Source organism: Macaca mulatta, chromosome 4, assembly GCF_049350105.2.
Source record: "Macaca mulatta isolate MMU2019108-1 chromosome 4, T2T-MMU8v2.0, whole genome shotgun sequence".
In the NCBI taxonomy this organism is placed as follows: domain Eukaryota; kingdom Metazoa; phylum Chordata; class Mammalia; order Primates; family Cercopithecidae; genus Macaca; species Macaca mulatta.
This window is the reverse complement of record NC_133409.1, coordinates 101677751-101704471: the sequence shown is the minus strand read 5'-3', so window position 1 is coordinate 101704471 and position 26721 is coordinate 101677751. Positions and strand designations below refer to the sequence as shown.

The window sequence follows — 26721 nt, the reverse complement described above, 5'->3', positions numbered from 1 at the left end:
AATTTATTAAATTTTTAACAAGATCAAAATACACTGGAAACACTTTAAGTGGTAATTTTTGCTAGGGATGACAAAACTATAGCAAAGTAAAGGCATTTAAAAGTAAAGACCTATATAAATATGTAAAATGATTTACTTTACCTGTTGAAGTTCCAGTTCTCTTTGTGCATGTCTCATTTCCATCTGCTTAATTTTCTTTTCTAAGCCCACGAAATGTTTCATCTCTGGTGTATGGTTTTCTTTGGCTTCTCTCAATTCTTCTAAGAGTTTTGTAACCTAAAATTGACATTGAAGCACATTGAAGCAAATGAAAACCTATGATCACAAGAACTAATTATTTTTTAGTAGGTAATCTTGAAAATCAGAATATTTGTATAACATTTCTCTATATAAGTAAGAGGCATCTTGGATTGTTAGAGTAATTAATAGCTCTCATTCTCTATATCCAGAAAGTAAAGGCTCATCCTAGCTCTGAGTTGACCTCACAGTCTAAGAGGTTCCAGCTGAATGGACCATTTTCTACCTCCCAAGTATGGCAGTCTGGTAAAGGGGCTGAAAATGAAGTTGGCACGTTCTTTAATGCATTAAGTTTCACTACAACGTATTTGTTAGTAAGGTAGTTATTTTCAGAATTTAAAAAAGTATATTTAAAGCACTCAACACAGTATAGTGCCCCATGCACAGAAAGAGTTCAATGAAAATGTATTTTTCTTCTGTTAACTCCCTATAATTCTATTTGTAATTCTCTATGGCCCTATCACTTTATAATTTGTAGTAGTTCATTCCACAAATAAATGTATACATATAAAAACAGAGACAAGGAAGTACTGAGCCCTTTCTGTGTTGGCTGCTCTCTTAGGACCTGGGGATCCAGAGATTAAAGACATAAACACCACCCTCATAGACTGTAATGCAGTGCCTTCATATTGAGCTTGGGAAAACAATTAATTGTATCTTCTTTATTCCATATAATCATGAACAGAAATTCCAACAAGAATCAGATCTTGCTAATTGTTTACATCAAAAGGCAACAAAAACCAAATGAAAATGGATAGAATTAACAATCACTCCTGTTTTCTATGAAAACACCCATTACCTAATAACAATAATACCAAAAAATCCCAGTATCTTACCTACATTAGTTGAAAAACATGCAAAGATACAAGCAAATTAAATCAGAGGCAATCTATTTTAAATGTGGAGCATCCCTGATGGTATCATCACTGAACAAAGAACTATGCAGACTATCCTTGGGATGGTTTGCAGAGAGCTCAGGGAGAGGCCTCACAGAACATGCTGTGCTGATGAGTGTTGGCTGGGCATAAAAACTGTATGTGTGAAAATAGTGTTTACTAAAATGATTGTTTAAAGAACTAATGATGACTAACCTAAGAAAGCTGATAAAGGCACAGTCATACACAGAATGGTCAAATATTACTTCAATTCCTGTAACCTTTTTAATGGTTGAAAAATGATTTTGAGTAACATTTCCAGCTGTTACTATCTTGTGATACAACTGTTCCTGGTACACCAGTTAGGAAGCTCCGGTTTTCTGAATGAAGCAGTCAAGTGAATGAGAACTCTAATATGGTGTGCTATGATACAGAGATGGCCAATGAGTAGTGAGATAAGTGAGAACACCTCACTCGAAGAGAAGATGGGCCACAGAGAATTCCTAAGGCAGCTGTGCTTGAATTGAGTCTTAAAGGGTAAGTAGTAGTCAGTCATTACATTATGATGTGCTAGGCATTAGGCTAAGCGCTTTACAGATGTTGTCTCATTTTTTATTAAACCTTATATATGTTTACTGTCTGACTCCTCACATAAAATGTAAACATCATAAGAGCAAAGATTTTTGTCTTTGTTCTCCTCACTATTCCTAGCACCTAGAGCTGCCCATGGCAGAGAGGTAGATGTTTAACAATTATTCATGAATTAATTAGTGCATTCACTTTTCGATGATTAAACATTCATTGGTAAATCATATAAACTTAGAAATCTGGTTTTAGAAAAATAGAGAAAATTTCCTTTTAATTGCATGTACCTAAAAGAACCTTTAAGAATATAATGAAAACTGAATATGTATATATATTTTAAAAATCCTTTTATTTTAATGAATTATCCTATAGAGATAACTTAATAAACACATATGAAAAAAAATACTTCCTGCTATGTACATATTATTAAAAAAACTGGAAACAACCCGCATACCAACAATAAGGGATTTGTGAAATAAATTAGTAATGATTAATAAGAGCCTGAGACCTAGAGTCACAGGCAACAGGTTCTAATGGTGGCATTTCTATATGGTGGTTGGTAAGCCTGGACAAGCTTTTTCACTTTCCTTAGCATCAGTATCTTCATCTAAAATAGGAATAATAGTAGTAACTACTCTTTTGGTTGTGATAAGAATCAAATAAAATAAGGCATATAAAACACTTTGTACAGTTTCTAGTACACATTAAACTTTTTAAAAAAATTATACTTTGTTCTGGAGTACATGTTGCATAGGTTTGTTACATAGGTATACATGTGCCATGATGGTTTGCTGCACCCATCAACTTGCCACCTACATTAGGTATTTCTCCTAATGCTATCCCTCCCCTAACCCCCAACCTCCCAACAGGCCCCTGCATGTGATGTTCCCCTCCCTACGTCCATGTGTTCTCATTGTTCAACTCCCACTCATGAGTGAGAACACGCTGTGTTTGGTTTTCTGTTCTTGCCTTAGTTTGCTGAGAATGATGGTTTCCAGCTTCATCCGTGTCCCTGCAAAGGACATGAACTCATTCTTTTTTATGACTACATAGTATTCCATGGTGTGTATGTGCCACATTTTCTTTATCCAGTCTATCACTGATGGGCATTTGGGTTGGTTCCAAGTCTTTGCTATTGTGAACAGTGCCACAATAAACATATGTGTGCATGTGTCTTAATAGTAGCATGATTTATAATCCTTTGGGTATATAGCCAGTAATGGGATTGCTGAGTCAAATGGTATTTCTAGTTCTAGATCCTTGAGGAATTGCCACATTGTCTCCCACAATGGTTGAACTAATTTATACTCCCACCAACAGTGTGAAAGCATTCCTATTTCTCCACATCATCTCCAGCATCTGTTTTTCTTGACTTTTAAATGATCACCATTCTAACTGGCCTGAGATGGTATCTCATTGTGGTTTTGATTTGCATTTCTCTAATGACCAGTGATGAGCTTCTTTTCATATGTTTGTTGACTGCATAAATGTCTTCTTTTGAAAAGTGTCTGTTCATATCCTTTGCCCACTTTTTGATGGGATTGCTTCTCTTCTTGTAAATTTGTTTAAGTTCTTTATAGATTCTGGATATTAGCCCTTTGTCAGATGGACAGATTGCAAAAATTTTCTACCATTCTGTAGGGTGCCTGTTCACTCTGATTACAGTTTCTTTTTCTGTGCAGAAGCTGTTTAGTTTAAAGATCCCATTTGTCAGTTTTGGCTTTTGTTGCCACTGCTTTTGGTTTTTTAGTCATGAAGTCTTTGCCCATATTGATTTTGGACTGAGATGATGGGGTTTTCTAAATATACAATTGTGTCATCTACAAACAGACACACTTTGACTTCCTCTCTTCCTATTTGAATACCCTTTATTTATTTATTTTTTCTTGCCTGATTGTTCTGGCCAGAACTTCCAATACTAAGTTGAATAGGAGTGGTGAGAGAGGGCATCCTTGTCTTGTGCCAGTTTTCAAAGGGAATGCTTCCAGTTTTTGCCCATTCAATATGATATTGGCTGTGGGTTTGTCATAAATAGTTATTATTTTGCAATACGTTCCATCAATACCTAGTTTGTTGAGAATTTTTAGCATGAAGGGCTGTTGAATTTTGTCAAAGGCCTTTTCTGCCATCTATTGAGATAATCATGTGATTTTTGTCCTTGGTTCTGTTTATGTGATGGATTATGTTTACTGATTTGCGTACGGTGAACCACACTTGCATCCCAGGGATGAAGCTGACTTGATCATGGTGGATAAGCTTTTTGATGTGCTGCTGGATTCGGATTACCAGTATTTTATTGAAGATTTTTGCATTGATGTTCATCAGGGATATTGGCCTGAAATTTTCTTATTTTGTTGTGTTTCTGCCAGGTTTTGGTATCAGGATGATGCTGGCCTCATAAAATAAGTTAGGGAGGAGTCCCTCTTTTTCCATTGTGTGGAATAGTTTCAGAAGGATTGGTACCAGTTCCTCTTTGTACCTCTGGTAGAATTCGGCTGTGCATCCACCCAGTCCTGGACTTGTTTTGGTTGGTAGGCTATTACTTCCTCAATTTCAGAACTTGTTATTGGCCTATTCAGGGATTCGACTTCTTCCTGGTTTAGACTTGGGAGGGTGTTATGTGTCTAGGAATTTTTCCACTTCTTCTAGATTTTCTAGTTTACTGGCACAGAGGTGTTTATAGTGTTCTCTGATGGTAGTTTGTATTTCTGTGGGATCAGTGGTGATATCCCCTTTATCATTTTTTCTTGTGTCTTTTATTCTTCTCTTTTCTTCTCTATTAATTTGTGCTAGCAGTCATATCTATTTTGTTGATCTTTTCAAAAAATCAGCTCCTGGATTCACTGATTTTGAAAGGTTTCTCGTGTCTCTATCTCCTTTAGTTCTGCTCTGATCTTAGTTATTTCTTGTCTTCCGCTAGCTTTTGAATTTGTTTGCTCTTGCTTCTCTAGTTCTATTTTGTGATGTTAGGGTGTTGATTTTAGATCTTTCCTGCTTTCTCTCATGGGCATTTAGTGCTATAAATTTCCCTCTAAACACTGCTTTAGCTGTGTCCCAGAGATTCTGGTACGTCATGTCTTTGTTTTCAGTGGTTTCAAATAACGTATTTATTTCTGCCTTAATTTCATTATTTACCCAATAGTCCTTCAGGAGCAGGTTGTTCAGTTTCCATGTAGTTTGTGGTTTTGAGTGAGTTTCTTAATCCTGAGTTCCAATTTGATTGCACTGTGGTCTGAGAGACTCTTATGATTTCCATTCTTTTGCATTTGCTGAGGAATGTTTTACTTCCAATTATGTGGTCAATTTTAGAATAAGTGTGATGTGGTACTGAGAAAAATTCTGTTCATTTGGGGTGGAGAGTTCTGTAGATGTCTATTAGGTCCGCTTGGTGCAGAGCTGAGTTCAAGTCCTGAATATCCTTGTCAACTTTCTGTCTCATTGATCTGTCTAATGTTGACAGTGGGGTGTTCAAGTCTCCCATTATTATTGTATGGGAGTCTAAGTCTCTTTGTAGGTCTCTAAGAACTTGGTCTATGAATCTGGGTGCTCCTGTATTGAGTGCATATATATTTAGGTTAGCTCTTCTTTTTGAATTAATCCCTTTACCATTATGTAATGGCCTTGTCTCTTTTGATCTTTGTTGGTTTAAAGTCTGTTTTATCAGAGACTAGGATTGCAACCCCTGCTTTTTTTTTTTTGTTTTGTTTTCCATTAGCTTGGTAGATCTTCTGCCATCCTTTTATTGTGAGCCTATGTGTGTGTCTCTGTACCTGAGATGGGTCTCCTGAATACAGCAAACTGATGGGTCTTGACACTTGATCCAATTTGCCAGTCTGTGTCTTTTAACTGGAGCATTTAGCCCATTTACATTTAAGGTTAATATTGTTATGTGTGAATTTGACCCTGTCATTGTGATGTTAGCTGGTTATTTTGCTCGTTCGTTGGAGCAGTTTCTTCCTGGCATTGATGGTCTTCACAATTTGGTGTGTTTTTGCAGTGGCTGGTATCAGTTGATCCTTTCCATGTTTAGTGCTTCCTTCAGGAGCTCTTGTAAGGCAGGCCTGGTGGTGAAAAAATCTCTCAGCATTTGCTTCTCTGTAAAGGATTTTATTTCTCCTTCACTTATGAAGCTTAGTTTGGCTGGATATGAAATTCTGGGTTGAAATTCTTTTCTTTAAGAATGTTGACTATTGGCCCCCAGTCTCTTCTGGCTTGTAGAGTTTCTGCCAAGAGATCTGCTGTTAGTCTGATGGGCTTCCCTTTGTGGGGAAGCTGACCTTTCTCTCCGGTTGCCCTTAACATTTTTTCCTTCATTTTAACTTTGGATAATCTGACAATTACATGTCTTGCAGCTGTTCTTCTCGAGGAGTATCTTTTTGGCATTCTCTGTATTTCCTGAATTTGAATGTTGGTGTGCCTTGCTAGGTTGGGGAAGTTCTCCTGGATAATATCCTGAAGAGTGTTTCCCAACTTGGTTCCATTCTCCCCGTCAGTTTCAGGTACACCAGTCAGATGTAGATTTGGTCTTTTCACATAGTCCCATATTTCTTGGAGACTTTGTTCATTACTTTTTCCTTTTTTTTCTCTAAACTTCTCTTCTCACTTCATTTCATTCATTTGATCTTCAATCACTGATACCCTTTCTTCCACTTGATCGAATTGGCTACTGAAGCTTGTGCATGCATCACATAGTTCTCATGCCATGGTTTTCAGCTCCATCAGGTCATTTAAGGTCTTCTCTATGCTGTTTATTTTAGCCATTCGTCTACTCTGTTTTCAAGGTTTTTAGCTTGTTTGCGATGGGTTCGAACATCCTCCTTTAGCTTGGAGAAGTTTGTTATTACTGATTTTCTGAGGCCTACTTCTGTCAACTCGTCAAAGTTATTCTCCGTCCAGCTTTGTTCCATTGCTGGTGAGTAGCTGCGTTCCTTTGGAGGAGAATAGGTGCTCTGATTTTTGGAATTTTCAGCTTTTCTGCTCTGTTTTCTCCCCATCTTTGTGGTTTTATCTACCTTTGGTCTTTGATGATGATGACCTAGAGATGGGGTTTTGGTGTGTATGTCCTTTATGTTTGTTAGTTTTCCTTCTAACAATCAGGACCCTCAGCTGTAGGTCTGCTGGAGTTTGTTGGAAGGTCCACTCCAGACCCTGTTTGCCTGGGTATCACCAGCGGAGGCTGCAGAACAGCAAATATTGCAGAACAGCAAATGTTGCTGCCTGATTCTTCCTGTGGAAGCTTCATTTCAGAGGTGTCAGTCGGACCCTACTGGGGGGTGTCTCCCAGTTAGGCTACTTGAGGGTCGGGGATCCACTTGAGGAGTCAGTCTGTCCATTCTCAGATCTCAAACTCCGTGCTGGGAGAACTACTACTCTCTTCAAAGCTGTCAGACAGGGACACTTAAGTGTGCAGAAGTTTCTGCTGCCTTTTGTTTAGCTATGCCCTGCCCCCAGAGGTGGAGTCTACAGAGGCAGGCAGGCCTCCTTGAGCTGTGGTGGGCTTCACCCAGTTTAAGCTTCCCGGCAGCTCTGTTTACCTACTCAAGCCTCAGCAATGGCAGATGCCCCTCCCACAGCCTCGCTGCTGCCTTGCAGTTCGATCTCAGACTGCTGTGCTAGCAGTGAGCAAGGCTCTGTGGGCGTGGGACCTTCCGAGCCAGGTGCGGGATATAATGTCCTGGTGTGCTGTTTGCTAAGACTGTTGGAAAAACGCAGTAGTAGGGTGGGAGTGTCTTGATTTTCCAGGTACCGTCTGTCACGGCTTCCCTTGGCTAGGAAAGGGAATTCCCCGGCCCCTTGTGCTTCCTGGGTGAGGTGATGCCCTGCCCTGCTTCAGCTCACACTTCTTGGGCTGCAGCCACTGTCCACCAAGCCCCAGTGAGATGAACCCAGTACCTCAGTTGGAAATTCAGAAATCACCCGTCTTCTGCATTGCTCACGCTGGGAGCTGTAGACTGGAGCAAAAGTTCCTATTCAGCCATCTTGCATTTCAGATGGCGGTTTTTTCTATAAGACCCTGACTGGGGCTGCTGCCTTTCTTTAAGCAATGCCCTGCCCAGAGAGGAGGAATCTAGAGAGGCATTCTGGCTACAGCAGCTTTGCCAAGCTGCAGTGGGCTCTGCCCAGTTTGAACTTCCTGTAGGCTTTGTTTATGCTGTGAGGGGAAAACCACTTACTCAAGCCTCAGTAATGGTGGACACCATTCCCCTCACCAAGGTTGAGTGTCCCAGGTCACTTCAGACAGTTATGCTGGCAGCGAGAATTTCAAGCCAGTGGATCTTAGCTTGCTGGGCTCTGTGGGGGTGGGATCTGCTGAGCTAGTCCACGTGGCTTCCCAGCTTCAACCCCCTTTCCAGGAGAGTGTCTTGCTGGCATTCCAGGTGCCACTGTGGTATGAAAAAAAAAAAAAAAATTCCTGCAGCTAGCTCAGTGTCTGCCCAAATGGCCTCCCAGTTTTGTGCTTGAAACCCAGGGCCTTGGTGGCATAGGCACCCAAGTGAATCTTCTGGTGTGTGGGTTGCAAAGACCGTGGGAAAAGTGTAGTATCTGGGCTGGAGTGCACCATTCCTCATGGCACAGTGCCTCACGGCTTCCCTTGGCTAGGGGAGGGAGTTCCCTGACCCCTTGCACTTGCCAGGTGAGGCAATGCCCCACCCTGCCTTGGTTCACCCTCTGTGGTTTGCACCCACTGTCTAACCAGTCCCAATGAGATGAGCCAGGTACCTCAGTAAGAAATGTAGAAATCACCTGCCTTCTGTGTTGATCTCACTGAGAGCTGTAGAACAGAGCTGTTCCTATTTGCCCATCTTGCCAGCCTCCCCCCACAGATTAAACTTTTGATAAATAATTATTACTACTATTATAATGCCTCTATTTTGAAATGGTATAACAGAAGTGCCAATAAAGATAATATACTGTCATGAAAAGATTTTATGCACACATACACACGCACACTATTACATTAAAAATGCTTTGAAAATCATATGCATGCATACATATACATGAACAAACATGTATTTGCATGTGTACACACATGAGAACCATATCCACAATATTTGTATTTCTCTATATTTATGAATAGAAAAAAATCTGGAAGGATATAGAGCAAAATATAACTAGGTAGTGGGATTATAGTGTTTTATACCTTCTAATTGCTAATACTAATTATCATGTATTAATAGTATAAAAACACATTGCATATTGAATCCATGCTCAACTAAGGACAGAAATAGCACCAATAAAAAGCATAAAAGATATATTCTTTAATGAATAAAACTCTGTTATCTTATTCATCGTTTATTACTTTGCTAAAGTAAAAAAGGGTGATTTCACCCAGATGATGTCACTTAAAGGTGAGTGAAGATGCTTTCCTACTAGAGAAGACAGATATCACTGACTGCTGGCAGGAGTTGGCTCAGGTGCTAGAGTTCAAACAATCTGTGCATAGCCCAGAGACTGCTTCTCAGAGAAGACATTTGTCTTCGTTCTCTTACTTGTTGGTGAGTAGATAATCTTACAAATTACACATTTCAATTTACACTGAACCACAAAATTACTACTATTTTTATTACTTTAAACGAGCTTGGGCCGGTCGTGGTGGCTCACGCCTATAATTCCAGCACTTTGGGAGGCCAAGGTGGGTGGATCACTTGAGGTCAGGGGTTCCAGACCAGCCTGGCTGACATGGTGAAACAACTCCATCTCTACTAAAAATATAAAAATTAGCCGGGTATGGTGGCACAACCCTGTAATCCCAGCTACTCGGGGAGGCTGAGACATAAGAATCACTTGAACAAGGGAGGCAGAGGTTGCAGTGAGAGGAGATTGTGCCACTGCACTCCAGCCTGGGCGACAACAGTAAGACTGTCTCAAAAGAAAAAAAAATGAGCCTGGTACACTGTGTCTGTGTACTTTTCAATCATGTCATGTACCTTTGTGCTTTGTAACTATTGGCATAAGTTTTCCTGGTCACTTTGCTAGAGGAATTGTGAGTGCTTACTTAATCTAGAGGGCTTAGATTCTAACTAGGCTGGCACTGAAGGAGATACTGAGCACTGTGTCTTAAGCAGCCATTCCTGCCTTCTTTGCTGACAAGGCCTTGATATTGTTCATGTCATGCTGGGGTAAATTCTGATCAGTTTTACTGTCAGTTTACTGGACAACTACTGGACAAAAACAACTTATTAGTTATAGCTGTCCAGTTTTTCTTGGCAGTGATTGGTTTAGAGGTGGGCACATGTCTTAGTCTATTTTCTGCTGGTATAACCAAATACCACAGACATTTATTTGGCTCACAGTTCTGGCATCTGGACAGTCCAAATGCATGGTACTGGCATCTGGGAAGGGCCTTTTGCTGTGCTAACCCACGATGGAAGGGCAGGCGGGTGATGAGACAAGAGGGAATGAGAACCACTGAACTTATTCTTTGATCATGAGCCCACTCTTGTGATAACTAACCCATTCCTGCTTTAACATCAACTAAATGTAAACTTAAGTTTTGGCAGGGACATTCAAACCACAGCAGCATGTGTCACAGTTCTGAAGCAAAGGCAGTTAGCAGGAGACACAGACTATATGTATCTGTTTGATTATTTTTCTGTCCCACTGGTTAGAATGTTGCTTGAGAGCAAGGACTTCAGATGTTTCATTGCTATACCTTAAGAAGCATATAATAGGGACTGACATCTGCTCACTAAGTATTTATTAAATAAATGAATAAAAAGTGCTATGAAGGTCTTATTTAACTTGACAGCTGTATAAACTGAGGCCGAGGGAGTTTAAAGGCACTAGAAGTGGCTATGTAAAGATAACTTTTTTCTTTTGCATGAGAAACTGACCTTGGGTTCAGTTTTCTGTGTCTGTTCTCCCCTTGATAAAGAATGGCCATCGGCCACACACGAGGCACCTAGGCTTGGGGGACTTTGTATGAACTGAAATACTTCATAGGAAGACAGTTTTGGGCTCTCCTGAGCATGCTGCCTCTTGTCACTGAGCATGTCCTTGTGGGAGCCACCGCACAAGAATTACTATAAGAGATATCGATTCTTGTGGAGCATGGGGCATCTAAGCTAGCAAGGGAATAAGACTCATGCCTGGCAGGTGGTATGAGTCTTACTTCCTTGCACCTGTGTTGTCACTCGGACAGCTCCTGGACAACTATATGAACCACTGTAAGAATGACTTGCACTGAAGAGAAATGCCTCATGCTGCCTTGCTAGCCTGCTGTTTCCTGGCCTGTATCCAGCATGCCAAGTACAGCCTTATGGTTGTTGTGTGACTCTAAATGTTTACTTGAACATGCTAATGAGCCTTATAATGGCGAGTCAAGAATTTAAACCCAGATCTTATAAATGCTATGATCATTCCACTATCTGTTCATAAAACAACAGCAGCTAGCTGTAGAATATTTGGGACAAATTACAGTAAGAATTTTGATAATTCTTATGAGTTGGCCACAGTAGTCCCTGGGGTCTTATTAGAGGTTAAGTCTTAAATATTTTCTATATCTTTTATAAAATATTTATGTAGATTAAAAAACAAAATAAAATCCCACAAATGAAAAAATCTATAATCAGTAAAATGCATATCCTAATAGGAATAATATGAAAATAAGCAATAATAGCATCAATCCTTAGTTATCTGTAGGGATCATGAGTAAAGATTCATGTCCTTTCTCTACAACTGCAAGGTGTGAAGAAATAAATGAACTGAAGATTTCTGCAGTCAATTAGAAGTGGAATAATAGACTGAAAAATCTATGATGAATATTAAAACACAAAAGATTAACTCTAGAGTCTTAAAAAAAACAAAGATTTGAAAAACACATGGCTGAGTTAGCATCAACCGAAGAGGTGCTAGATGCTTAATAAGATTTTCACCCCATTGCAGCAGACATAATTTTAAAATATGTGCTTGACAATATTTTAGGTGACAAAGGCATGAAACATAATGAGTTTAGAGACATCCTTTCAGATTTCTAGAATTAATATACTAAGTGGGAATTATCTCCAATGACATTGAGGGATTTGCTTTATGCTGAAAACTTCTAAATCATTAGTTATCTCATGGCTTATAAAATGTTAGAAACACATAAGCAATCAAAAGTCCACCGATGGTTTAAAATGTATAGTTTGTTTTCATCTGTGGTGATGTATAGTGCACTTTCACTTGTGGCCATGTGGAGACAAGGGGAGACTCCTCCTTTTAACAACTAGAAAACAGCACAAAATATTTGAAACAACTGTTTTCAGACACTGGATAAACAGCACTACAGACTGTGATTTCTGGGAGAAGAGAAATAAGGTGAGCTCTAGAGTTGTCCAGCTTATTGCCAAACTGCTTTGGCAAACAGCTTATTGCCAAAACTGCTGGAGGCAGTTTTGAAGCCAGAGCATTTCCTGGAGCTCACACAGAGGTGGGAATAGTTCATATTTCCATCAGCCTGAGAGGAAATGCCTCATAATACACAGGATGTCAGGGAGAGTCCTCGGAAGGGTATCAGCAGTAGCAATAAACTAGTCTTGTCAAAACAGCTATTTTATAGAATATTACACATAATACAGCCATTATAAATAAACCCCATATTAAAAGGTAGGTATTCCAATTAAAAGGCAGGGTGTCATTACCTTTACTCAGGACACTGAGTGCTTAGCTTTCTAGTAATTAGGCTTAAAAATCATGGGCTGTGGCTTTTCTATTTTCAAATATTTTAGCTATTCTTAAAGAACTGTCTTATCATTGTATTTCTAAATTAACAACAAAGCTAAAACTGACTTCATTCTTTATCTTGCAAACACACAATAAGTACATATACTTTCTTTTATTGCTTTTCCTAAAAACTTTACTTCAGTTCTGAGGTTCTGTAAACTCAGTGCTTATGTTAAAGTTTTATGTACATCTTAAATATTGAAAAGAATGCACAATGTTGAACTAGCCTTTCAACTAGAACAGGATTTTAAAAACTGACACTCGCATAATTGTAGAGTGTTTTTACATTGATCTTTTCATAATACAATTGGCTCTATATTTTGCCTGTGGGACTTAAGTCCTGAGTAACAATAAATGGTATATATGCATCAATGAATAGGATGTGCAGCTTTCCTGGCTTTTCACACTTTTTAGAATTAAATGGATCTTAGAGTAATAAAAATGGTAGGTTTCCAGAAAGATTTATTTTTGTAATGACATTGTTACTGGTGATCCAGTATGACTCTATCACGGTGGCCTGGCCTATTTATTAATCAAACAGTAGTAGTACTGAAGGAAATCAGAATATGTTATCTCAAAATATGCCTCTTTGACTTAAAAATTATTTTTGAGCTAAAGGAAATAAGCAGCAGCAAATGGAAGAAAAGCTTTCTATCCTCCTGTTCTGCCTAAAAGTAGGAAATAAATTTTCCTTTAGTGAAGAGGGCTCTAGATGCTTATCAGCCTAGAGATGGCACCAGAGGAATCTGCAGTACTCCATGAGTTTCCTACCATATATTTACATTCCCCCCGTTTCCCACCTTTGTAGCCTAAAACTGCTTTCCTATGTCCTGTCTTTATCTACAAATTGATTGTTCTTTGTTAAAGATGGCTTGTAAGCCAGAGTTCTAAGCCATTGTTTTGAGTTACTTTTTGTTGAGGTTTCTCCTGTGATATGTGCTGCATACATTAATAAACTTGTTTTTCTCTTGTTAATCTGTCTTTTGTTCCAGTGGTCTGTCCCAACAGGAACTCACATGGGTTGAGAAAATTTTTTTTTCCTTCCTGACAGTTTTTGGCAATGCAGATGGGACTTTCTGGGATACCCCATCCACTCTGGAACCTTCAGATGAAATCCTAGCAAAACTGGCAGAAGCTGGTAAAAGGTAAGAATTCTTATCAAACTCAGCTCTCCCAGATATCTGTCTATAGCAGACAAGAAAGGAAGCTGAAATTTTTCCTGGTCCTTCTTTTCCATATTCAGATTGGTAGAGGAAAAAAATTTGTACAATTCTTTGAATTTGTGACTCTTGTGGGTTTGGTTTTGGCGACTATTCGTTATTATCTTTAGCCTCCTTGAAAAGGTCATTGTTTTCTATTGTCTTTTGCATCATTTGTTGTAAGGAGGAGAATCACAGTATAGAACGCAGACATAGGTCATATAAGCCTGTTGTTCCAGCCACCCTCTCAGGCTGATGAGTTTATGGTTCTCATCAGACTGGTGTGCTCACGGTTCTCACCAGACTGGTGTCTGTTTAGACAAACTTAAAGGATGAGGTTCACCTTTTATCTTGTTTTATGTCGTGAGAGCTTGGCTTTTATGACCACTAAGAACACTCTCTCTGGTCTCTGCCAGGTGGGGGGGCACAAGCGTGTTGGCTTGTGTCAGGCAGCCAGGTGAACAGGGTGGGAACCCAAGACACAAGTGACAAGCAGCGTTCTCTTTGTCTGATGCAGCTCAGGGGAGTTTGTCTGAATAAGAGAAGCCAGTCCATAAGGAGCCTTTGGCGTTTCAAACTTTGTTGCTTGGTTCATACTGGGAGAGTCCTATCCCAGTAATGCCTGTGTGGTGTCACAGATTAGCAGGTCTGTGACTGGAGTTCTCTCTGTGGGAGGCTTGAAACACCATTTTCACACAACTATTCTGTCTGCAGAGCAATGAAGGTCTTTGTTTTCTTAGGCTATCTTTAGGAGAAGCTTTGCATATTGAGGGAGATTTGATCTTTTGCAGACTTTTTGAGGAAGCCCCCGGCAACCATGGTTAAGCTACAAAAGGCTTCTTGGTTGTTTTTTTTTTTTTTTTTTTTTTTTGTAAAGACAGGGTCTTGCTCTGACACCCAGGCTGGGGTACAATGGCACAGTCAGCTCACTGAAGCCTTGAACTCCTGGGCTTAAGCAATCCTCCCACCTCAACCTCTTGAGTAGCTGGGACTACAGGCGCATGTTACTGCACAAGCTAATTTTTATATTTTTTGTAGAGATGGTGTCTTGCCATATTGCCCAGGCTGATGTCAAACTCCTGGCCTTGAGAGATCCTCTCACTTCAGTCTCCCCAAATGCTGGGATTTACAGGCGTGAGTAACCCTGCATGGCTGACTTGTTTTAAACCATAAAAAAAGCTTATTGGTCTAGAATAGCAGTTCCCAGCCTTTTTGGTACCAAGGACTGGTTTTGTGGCAGACAGTTCTTCCACGAAAAGGAGGATGGTTTTGGGATGATTCAAGCTTCTTACATTTATCATTAGATTCTCAAGAGCCCACAACCTAGATCACATGCATATGCAGTTTACAACAGGGTTCACACTTCTATGAGAATTTAATGCTGCTTCTGATCTGACAGGAGGTGGAGCCCAGGCAGTAATGCTCACTTGAACCCTGCTCATCTCCTACTGAGAGGCCAGGTTCCTAACAGGCCACAGACTGGTACTGGTTTGTGGTCCAGGGGTTGGGGACCTCTGGTCTAGAGTCACATTAAAATGGGTATACCTTTAAAAATTTGAGTTTTATATCGAAAAATGATTTTTTTTTGAATTTTAAAGGGAGCATTCATTCTAAACAAATGTCTTACTGGTACTTATGGTAAGATAAAATTTAAAAGAAGGCGTAAAAGAGTATCAAGTCTTGTCTAAAAAAGAAAAAAATAAACAAAAGTCAGATTAGACTTAAGACCGAAGTTAATATCCACACCTGCTATGGATTCCTTCTCACCTACCTATAGTCTCCTTTACTCCCAACTGCCTGACGTTGATCTACCAGAAGATCTTCCGATCTCTGGGTCCCTGACTAAAAAATCCAGTCTCATCCTCTGAACAAATTCTTTTAATCTTAAAACTCCTCCAACTTCCCCAGGAAATATTTTAAATGCCCAGCTGCCTACTAACTTGTCTTCCTCTGAAAGATTTACAGAAAGTACTCCACTGATATACAGGGCCGGGGTGTATAGGTTACTTGTGTAAATACTACCAACCAGGAAGTAAACAGAACACTGTCTCAGGGAACTGGCAGCCAGGCTGGCTTTGCTGTACCTACATTCCACCTACTTTCCAGGGCTCTATAATCAACTCCATCAGCTCCAGGCCTTCCTATATTTTGGGTCCCCACTACAAAAATATTCCTTAAGACTGTCCTGTGCTCCAGGAAAAGAAAAACTTAAAAAAAAAAACAAAACCCAGATCTTTCATAATAGACAAATATGTCCTAAAACTCCTTCTTGGAGAAAAACTTCCATCCTTTCTCAGTCCCTCAGAGATGTAAATCTTACCATGTCTTTGAAATTTAAACATTCAAGGAGTTAACTAAAACAACCCCCACATACATTTGAGACTAAAGAGAAAAAGGCGGCCCTGGGGGAGAAGAGTTTGTTTTTTTAAACACACTACTATAAAAACTCCTTTACCCCAAATTTAGTCCATACCCTCCATAAGATTACCTACAAAGGGCAAATGAAAAATTTTAAGTCTTCCTCAGAAATACTAGTAAAAAGTTTGGCCATCTAAACAGGTAACCTTAATTTATTCTATCTGCCAAATATACAATTTGCATTCAACTATTCTTTTATAAATTAGTGAGTTTTTGGGGAACGCCCTAGATGGCTGAATAGGAACAGCTCCAGCCTCCAGCTCCCAGCATGAGTGACACAGAAGATGGGTGATTTCTGCATTTTCAACTGAGGTACTGGGTTCATCTCACTGGGGAGTGCTGGACAATCAGTGCTGGTCAGCTGGTGCAGCCCGACCAGCAAGAGCTGATGCAGGGCGAGGCATCTCCTCACCTGGGAAGCCCAAGGGGGAAGGGAATCCCTTTTCCTAGCCAAGGGAAACCGAGACACACAACACCTGGAAAATTGGGTAATTCCCACCCTAATACTGCCCTTTACCAAGGGTCTTAGTAAATGGCACACCAGGAGACTATATCTCACACCTGGCCAGGAGGGTCCCATGCCCACAGAGCCTCCCTCATTGCTAGCACAGTAGTCTGAGATCTAACTGCAATGCAGCAGCAAGGCTGGGGGAGGGGCACCTGCCATTGCTGAGGCTTAAGTGGGTAAACAAAGCCATAGGGAAGCTCAAAATGGGTGGAGCCCACCACAGATCAAGGAGGCTGGCCTGCCTCTGTAGACTCCACCTCTGGGGACAGGGCATAGCTAAACAAAAAGCAGCAGAAACCTCGGCAGAGGTAAATACCCCTGTCTGATAGCTTTGAAGAGAGCAGTGGATCTTCCAGCATGGAGGTTGAGATCTGACAACAGACAGACTGCCTGCTCAAGTGGGTCCCTGACCCCTGAGTAGCCTAACTGGGAGACATCCTCCACTAGGTGCAGACCGACACCTCACACCTTACATGGTGGCGTACACCCCTGAGATGAAGCTTCCAGAGCGAGAATCAGACAGCAACACTCGCTGTTCAGCAATACTCTACCTTCAGCAGCCTCCACTGCTGATACCCAGGCAAAGAGAGTCTGCAGTGGACCTCAAGCAAACTCCAACAGACCTACAGCTGAGGGTACTGACTGTCAGAAGGAAAACAAACAGAAAGGACACCCATACCAAAACCCCATCAGTACGTCACCATCATCAAAGACAAAAGGCAGATAAAACCACAAAGATGGGGAAAAAGCAGTGCAGAAAAGCTGGAAATTCAAAAAATCAGAGCGCATCTCCCCCTCCAAAGGAACGCAGCTCATCACCAGCAACGGAACAAAGCTGGACGGAGAATGACTTTGACGAGTTGAGAGAAGAAGGCTTCAGTCAATCAAACTTCTCAGAGCTAAAGGAGGAACTACGTAACCAGTGCAAAGAAACTAAAAACCTTGAAAAAAGAATGAATGAAGGGATAACTAGAATAATCAATGCAGAGAAGACCTTAAAATAACTGATAGAGATGAAAACCATAACACGAGAACTACGTGACAAATGCACAAGCTTTAGTAAAGACTTGATCAACTGGAAGAAAGAGTATCAGTGATTGAAGATTAAATGAATGAAATGAAGCGAGAAGATAAATGTGGAGAAAAAAGAGTAAAAAGAAATGAATAAAGCCTCCAAGAATTATGGGATTATGTGAAAAGACCAAATATACGTCTTATTGGTGTGCCTGAAAATGACAGGGAAAATGGAACCAAGTTGGAAAACACTCTGCAGGATATCATCCAGGAGAACTTCCCCAGCCTAGTAAGGCAGGCCAACATTCAAATTCAGGAAATACAGAGAATGCCACAAAGATACTCCTCGAGAAGAGCAACTCCAAGACACATAATTGTCATATTCACCAAAGTTGAAGACACACATAGGCTCAAAATAAAGGCATGGAGGAAGATCTACCAAGCAAATGGAAAACAACAACAAAAAAGCAGGAGTTGCAATTCTAGTCTCTGATAAAACAGACTTAAAACCATCAAAGATCAAAAGAGACGAAGAAGGCCATTACATAATGGCAAAGGGATCAATTCATCAGGAAGAGCTAACTATCCTAAATATATATGCACCCAATACAGGAGCACCCGGATTCATAAAGCAAGTCCTTAGAGACTTACAAAGAGACTTAGACTCCCATACAAAAATAATGGGAGACTTCAACACTCCACTGTCAACATCAGATAGATCAATGAGACAGAAAGTTAACAAGGATATCCAGGAATTGAACTCATCTCTGCAGCAAGCAGACCTAATAGACATCTATAGAACTCTCCACCCCAAATCAACAGAATATACATTCTTCTCAGCACATCGCACTTACTCCAAAATTGACCACATAATTGGAAGTAAAGCACTCCTCAGCAAATGTACAAGAACAGAAATTATAACAAACTGTCTCTCAGACCACAGTGAAGTCAAACTAGAACTCAGGACTAAGAAACTCAATCAAAACCGCTCAACTACATGGAAACTGAACAACCTGCTCCTGAATGACTACTAGGTACATAACGAAATGAAGGCAGAAATAAAGATGTTCTTTCAAACCAATGAGAACAAAGATACAACATACCAGAATCTCTGGGACACATTTAAAGCATCGCACAGAGGGAAATTTACAGCACTAAATGCCCACAAGAGAAAGCAGCAAAGATCTAAAATTGATGCCCTAACATCACAATTAAAAGAACTAGAGAAGCAAGAGCAAACATATTCAAAAGCTAGCAGAAGGCAAGAAATAACTAAGATCAGAGCAGAACTGAAGGAGATAGAGACACAAAAAATCCTCCAAAAAAATCAATGAATCCAGGAGTTGGTTTTTTGAAAAGATCAACAAAATTGATAGACCGCTAGCAAGACTAATAAAGAAGAAAGAGAGAAGAATCAAACAGATGCAATAAAAAATGATAAAGGGGATATCACCACCGACCCCACAGAAATACAAACTACCATCAGAGAATACTATAAACACCTCTATGCAAATAAACTAGAAAATCTAGAAGAAATGGATAATTTCCTGGACACTTACACTCTCCCAAGACTAAGCCAGGAAGAAGCTGAATCCCTGAATAGACCAATAGCAGGCTCTGAAAATGAGGCAATAATTAATAGCCTACCAACCAACCAAAAAAAGTCCAGGACCAGATGGATTCACAGCCGCATTCTACCAGAAGTACAAGGAAGAGCTGGTACCATTCCTTCTGAAACTATTCCAATCAACAGAAAAACAGGGAATCCTCCCTAACTCATTTTATGAGGCCAACATCATCCTGATACCAAGGCCTGGCAGAGACACAACAAAAAAAGAGAATTTTAGACCAATATCCCTGACGAACGCCGATGCAAAAATCCTCAATAAAATACTGGCAAACAGAATCCAGCAGCACATCAAAAAGCTTATCCACCATGATCAAGTGAGCTTCATCCCTGGGATGCAAGGCTGGTTCAACATACGCAAATCAATAAACGTAATCCAGCATATAAACAGAACCAAAGACAAAAACCATATGATTATCTCCATACATGCAGAAAAGGCCTTTGACAAAATTCAACAGCCCTTGATGCTAAAAAACTCTCAATAAATTCGGTATTGAATGAACATATCTCAAAGTAATAAGAGCTATTTATGACAAACCCACAGCCAATATCATACTGAATGGGCAAAAACTGGAAGCATTCCCTTTGAAAACTGGCACAAGACAGGGATGCCCTCTTTCACCACTCCTATTCAACATAGTGTTGGAAGTTCTGGCTAGGGCAATCAGACAAGAGAAAGAAAGAAAGGGTATTCAGATAGGAAAAGAAGTCAAATTGTCCCTGTTTGCAGATGACATGATTGTATATTTAGAAAACTCCATCATCTCGGCCCGAAATCTCCTTAAGCTGATAAGCAACTTCAGCAAAGACTCAGGATAGAAAATCAATGTGCAAAAATCACTAACATTCTTATACACCAGTAACAGACAGAGAGCCAAATCAGGAATGAACTTCCATTCACAATTGCTTCAAAGAGAATAAAATACCTAGGAATCCAACTTACGAGGGATGTAAACCACCTCTTCAAGGAGAACTACAAACCACTGCTCAGTGAAATAAAAGAAGACACAAACAAATGGAAGAACATACCATGCTCATGGATAGGAAGAATCAATATCGTGAAAATGGCCATACTGCCCAAGGTAATTTATAGATTCAATGCCATCCCCATCAAGCTACCAATGACTTTCTTCACAGAATTGGAAAAAACCACTTTAAAGTTCACATGGAACCAAAAAACACCCTGCATTGCCAAGACAATCCTAAGTCAAAACAACAAAGCTGGAGGCATCACACTACCTGACTTCAAACTATACTACAAGGCTACAGTAACCAAAACAGCACAGTACTGGTACCAAAACAGAGATATAGACCAATGGAACAGAACAGAGCCCTCAGAAATAATACCACACATCTATAGCCATCTGATCTTTGACAAACCTGAGAAAAACAAGAAATGGGGAAAGGATTCCCTATTTAATAAATGATGCTGGGAAAATTGACTAGCCATTGTAGAAAGCTGAAACTGGATCCTTTCCTTATTCCTTATACGAAAATTAATTCAAGATGGATTAGAGACTTAAATGTTAGACCTAATACTATAAAAACGCTAGAAGAAAACCTAGGTAACATCATTCAGGACATAGGCATGGGCAAGGACTTCATGTCTAAAACACCAAAAGCAACAGCAAGAAAAGCCAAAATTGACAAATGGGATCTAATTAAACTAAAGAGCTTCTGCACAGCAAAAGAAACTACCATCAGAGTGAACAGGCAACCTACAGAATGGGAGAAAATTTTTGCAATCTACTCATTTGACAAAGGGCTAATATCCAGAACTTACAAAGAACTCAAACAAATTTACAAGAAAAAAACAACCCTATCAAAAAGTGGATAAAGGATATGAACAGACATTTCTCAAAAGAAGATATTCATACAGCCAACACATGAAAAAATGCTCATCATCACTTGCCATCAGAGAAATGCAAATCAAAACCACAATGAGATACCATGTCACACCAGTTAGAATGGCCATCATTAAAAAGTCAGGAAACAACAGGTGTTGGAGAAGATGTAGAGAAACAGGAACACTTTTACACTGTTGGTGGGATTGTAAACTAGTTCAACCATTGTGGAAAACAGTATGGCGATTCCTCAAGGATCTAGAAATACCATTTGATCCAGCCATCCCATTACTGGGTATATACCCAAAGGATTATAAATCATGCTGCTATAAAGACACATGCACACGTATGTTTATTGCAGCACTATTCACAATAGCAAAGACTTGGAATCAACCCAAATGTCCATCAGTGACAGACTGGATTAAGAAAATGTGGCACATATACATGATGGAATACTATGCAGCCATAAAAAAGGATGAGTTTGTGTCCTTTGTAGGGACATGGATGCAGCTGGAAACCATCATTCTCAGCAAACTATCACAAGAACAGAAAATCAAATACCACATGTTCTCACTCATAGGTGGGAACTGAACAATGAGATCACTTGGACACAGGAAGGGGAGCATCACACACCGGGTCCTATAGTGGGGAGGGGGTAGCGGGGAGGGATAGCATTAGGAGATATACCTAATGTAAATGATGAGTTAATGGGTGCAGCACACCAACATGGCATATGTATATATATATGTAACAAACCTGCACGTTGTGCTCATGTACCCTAGAACTTAAAGTATAATTAAAAAAAAAAAAAGAAAGAAAAAAGACAACCCTTTTACTAGGTGAATTCATCTATGTCCTAAGCACCTGCCATCGCGAGTGGAAGTGTGAAATATACTTTAGATTGCATCCTCTTGACTAAGTGCCCTTGCACTAGGTACACGATTAAGGCAGTTAAGTGATAACTGCAAAAGCAAATGGTCAGCAAGTGACAAGGAACTCATTATATGATACTCTGAGGGCTGTGTGGTTTGGGGAAGTGTGTATGCTAGAGAAATTTATTAAATTTCATTCTATATAAAAAAAAATTAGTGAGTTTTATATTATTGTGCCTGTCTCATGGCTAAAACTGTAAAATGAAATCTATATGATCTCTGCATTATGTTTACGTACATCTATGTGTGTGTGTATATATATGTATACATATTTTTTTCTACCTCTGGATGGTACTGTCAACAGTAATTCATAAAAGAGCACTATTTAATTGGCTTAAAGAAAAAGAAGCACTTACATAAATTAAGAATTCCAAAAACTCTCAGAAATATAGAAACTAACCCAAATGCTTTTCAAGTTCATGTGTCTCAGGTAATTCTGGTATATGATTAGTTTAACATTATTGACTTAATAAAAATAGGCATGCCTTCAGAGTTGTCAACAGTAAGTATAATGCAGACATACAACCCTTATGCTACCTGGGTTTACTAGTCAAAAAAGTATCTCTGCTAGATATTTAAAATTAAAGACCTAGGAGTTCATTCCCAAATCAAACGTGCAAGTCGAAGTACAGTATCCATTATTCCATGTATATTAAGCACAGCAGGAAAAGAAAAACATGTATTTAACTTTGCTGCTTGCCTAACATGCATGTGTTGTAAAAATAGTTAACAGGAAAATAAGATGATGACTAGTTGTTTAATGGCTCATGAATTTTCATGAGCAATCCAAGCATAATTGTTAATAACAAGTACATTAAGTAAATATTAGTGGGATAAAATTTATAGTCTTCAATAATGATTGTTTTATGTTTGTAGAAAAAAATTAGTTACCCAAATCTTTTCGGTATAACTTACATCCTTGGGGTTTTGCTAAGTTAAATAATAAATATTCATTGAATATCTAGATCATTTCCAAATATACTGAAACACTAACTTATGTTTCATAGACTCATGTTGCTGAATGTAAGATTATCTACCTTGGCTTCTTAATTTTTACAGAGAAACAAATCACCTGTTCTTATTGTCACATTAAAAAAAACTATAAAAATATGCTTCTAGAAATCATGAAATGATAATCTACAAAATGCTAGTATATGACAGGTCATAGCTGCTTTGTAGTTTTCATAAGAAATTAATGTTACTAAGGATTAAAAGTTCTAATATACATATATTTAACACTACTAAAGATTAGGGAAACAACTTTGTATGCAAAATATACAAGAAAAATAATACGTAGTTTTGGTAAGCAAAGTTATGAGGAATGAAGATGTGTTTTTGTTAAAGGAAAAAGAATAATTAAATCTGTACTAAAGTAGAATGACAGACTGTTTTAGAATGAAAAAGGAGAATGAAGAACAAAAAAATGAATGAATATAGAAAGCTTGAAGAGGGAGAGAGAAAGTTAGAATGCATGAATATCTTATGTGTCTGAGCAGAAGATAAACAGAATGTATTTATTATAAGGGTTTTAAAAATAAGCCTTAATGTCAGAAGTACAGTGGACAAAACTAGAAACTGGTTTTCTCTTTTAAAACAACAAAGCTTTCTTGGAGCACTGGTCTGCTCTTGATAAGAGATTATAAAAGATTTTCTTTACCTTTAAGTTAATTTACGTAGAAAGCAAAGATTTTGTGTTTCAGTAAAATAACTTCCTGTGTTTCCTATGGTCTCTATCAGTTCTTTGATTACTTAGGGAAACTGAGTCTTCTCACTATGCGATTTTCTGTATTTGCCTTTAGAATCTACTTTGGATAACTAAGTATTGTTTCATAATGACCTGTGATCCTATTTAACCAAATGTTTTAAACTTCTTGACATTTTTGACAACTTCCCCAAATCAAATTATATATTAAATTCTTTTGACCTCAAACTAGCTTTGGGATGTTCCAGAGGGCCCTGGAAAATCTCAAAAGAATCTGTTCTTTCTCCCAGATAAATTCAAAGGAATTAGGCTTATTTGACATGATAAATTGTATGGGAATCACTGACAAAGACAATGTTTAATCTTCTTTGAGTTATTTTTGTATGGATATGTTATTAACAAATGTTCCAGAAGTTGTATACAATTCCTAAAAATCTGGTATGCCTTGGTATGATGTTATCAGTAATAATTCTAGTTAATATCTTAAAATGTTGTATTGTCACAAAAATAACTAAATTTCCATATCAAGTGCATTATAATGAACTCTCATCAGATGTTTAACCATGGCAAGTTTAAAGTCTTGTCATCCACAGAGAGTTAATTGTTTTACTCTGTTACTTTCCTAAGAGCTTTTGTAAGCAACTATAAATACGAAATGTTTTATCTTCAGAAAGATTCATGGAAAGGACTCTGACGAGTACAGGTTTCTGATAACTTCAAGATTATACCATTTGGCCGGGTACTAATTTTTCAGAATTCTAATAAAAAGAATGATTGGTTCATAGAAGTGCTAACCCAACATCAAGCAGAACAAGAATTAATTACATGGGACTAAATAAACTGATGAAGAATTCTTTTTAGGGACTTTGTTTAAAACACTGCTGATTCTTTAATATTCTGCAAGAGAAGTTTTTCTCTTAAGCTATCCATAGCTTACAGCAATTTGGTAAATTATACTTTTGTAAACAGAATTGAAATATTTATCTCTTTTCCCTCTCTCTCTCCAGAAACCATTAGTTGAGTATTCTTATTTTCATAGCTATGTAAGTATTTGCATAAGTTCAGTAAGAATCTGTTCTCTTTAACACAACTGGAAACATCAGTTACATTACCAAGGCTTTGACTGGAATATCATATTTCAGAATGTGCATCGAATCAGATATAATCAGACAGTTTAAAAAAATACATTGACTTTCTGACGCCAATAAAGTCCCTTGGAAAAAACTGGCTTGGTACCTTATATACACGGTTTCCTTACAGATGAGTAAGAAATGTCACTTCCTGGCAAGCCCAGGAGCCTCAGAATATTTGGGGGATCTCTAGAAAATAAAAGAATTTACCTGGATCTATCGGTATCGGAGGCAAAAATCTGAGACAAGCCTTTGGCATGCATTCCTAGCCTGGAGAGGCTAATAAAGGGCCAATCTGAGAATCCTTATGACAAGTTCCAGCAAAACGGACTTATAAAAGAGCCTATATGATTAATCACTATTCTTGCTGCACTTTTTATGCAAATAACCAAGCCAAGTTTAATGAGACTAGACTTATTTTTGCCAACAAATTGGTCTTATTGTGATTATCTCTGATAGAAATCAGGGTGACTGCAGAGAGAAAAATACTGTGCTTCATTAGAAAACTGTAACACACCCTTGTAGATATCAGATTCTAGCCTTGTTCTTTATCTCTGGGGTTTTATTATTTACATGTAATCTAGTCTAGATTTCTGTCAATAATTATCCAAACTAGTATTTCGAATTTTTCTCCTACCCTCCTGGCTTGGAATCACTTAAATATTTAACTGCCCTTTTCCTAAAATCCTAATAAGCTGAAGCTGAATAACTTGATATAAACTGCAGAGAAATCACCACAACAGCTCATATATGGACAATTTTCATGCCAATTGCTGCATGGGCCACACACTTTATAACTAGATACTCAAACTGTAAAAAATGCTTTGAGATCAACATCTAGAACTCTTGACTAGCTGCTCTTAGGATTCAGAAATTAGTATATAGACTACTCCTACCATTAACTTTTGTTTTTCTTTTGTTTCCACAGAAATGCCTCTTATTAAATCACCATATAGAGGCCTAACTTTGATGACAGCACACCTGCAATATCTCCTGAAATGAGACACAATTGCTTAATTGAATTGACCTGTTCTCAGCACTAAGACAATTATTTGATATGGGACAATGTACTTAAATTTGTTCAGTTGCACTTGTTCCAATCGATGTTTTTCTCTTCCTCTGCCAATCTCTGATCTCACAATCTCTAATCCAAATCTCTTCAAAGCTACCAACTCGGAGAGTCCTAAGCCACCATTTTGAATTACTTTGTGTTGCAGTTTCTCCCGCATCGTGTCCTGCACGTGTTAATAAACTTGTTTTTCTCTTATTAATCTGTCTTTTGTTATGGGGTCTGTCTCAACTAAAAACTCATGAAGGTTGAGGAAAAAATTATTTTTCCTCCTTGACAGTACTTAATACAGAAACGGCCTTCACTATTCAATTGTCTCCTGAAGAAAACAAACAGAACACCCAAACATCTCCCATCCCATTTTCCCCACTATCCACAAAATCTCAACAGCAAATAAAACGTAGACAACTTAGTGACTTAATATCTGAACTTCATCTGGGGAAAGCAGATTTTACATAAGCATGCTACTAATATTTTCTTGACACGTGATACTTTCAGGTTATGTCTATTTGTACATTTAGGTAAAAAATTTATAAATATGAGTATGATTGAAATGCCTAAGAAACTTATTTTAGCCCAATATTTTGGCTATTTCTTGCCTCTTTCTGTAGAATTTCTTTGCGAACTTGAAACTTATTTTAGCCCAATATTTTGGCTATTTCTTACCTCTTTCTGTAGAATTTCTTCTCGAACTTGAGAAACTACAAGAGACTCTTGTTTACTCTGCAGCTCATTAACTTGACTTTGGAAATGTCTTATAAGTACCTAGGAAATTGTTAGAAGTGCTGAGTTAATAAAGCTCCTCCTTGAACACTAT

At 38.6% G+C, this 26721-nt stretch overlaps 1 protein-coding gene and 1 long non-coding RNA gene across 7 annotated transcripts in view; one reads left to right on the top strand and one right to left on the bottom strand.

The window, feature by feature from the left end:
* The window catches only part of CEP162 (centrosomal protein 162), a 108765-nt gene that overhangs the window by 1966 nt on the left and 80078 nt on the right, over positions 1-26721 (bottom strand). For 5 of the 6 annotated variants that reach the window (XM_077999688.1, XM_077999689.1, XM_077999691.1 and 2 more), the window contains 2 exons: positions 26571-26669; positions 142-276 (listed from right to left, as the gene is read on the bottom strand). In XM_077999688.1, the coding sequence (XP_077855814.1) occupies positions 142-276; positions 26571-26669 (234 nt within the window). The remainder of the gene's footprint in view (positions 1-141; positions 277-26570; positions 26670-26721) is intronic. The other variant, XM_077999690.1, reaches the window with a different exon arrangement.
* LOC144340322 (uncharacterized) lies at positions 13488-26100 on the top strand. The gene is made up of 3 exons (XR_013416305.1): positions 13488-13606; positions 14699-14794; positions 25764-26100. It is a non-coding gene; the product is annotated as an uncharacterized LOC144340322 (long non-coding RNA).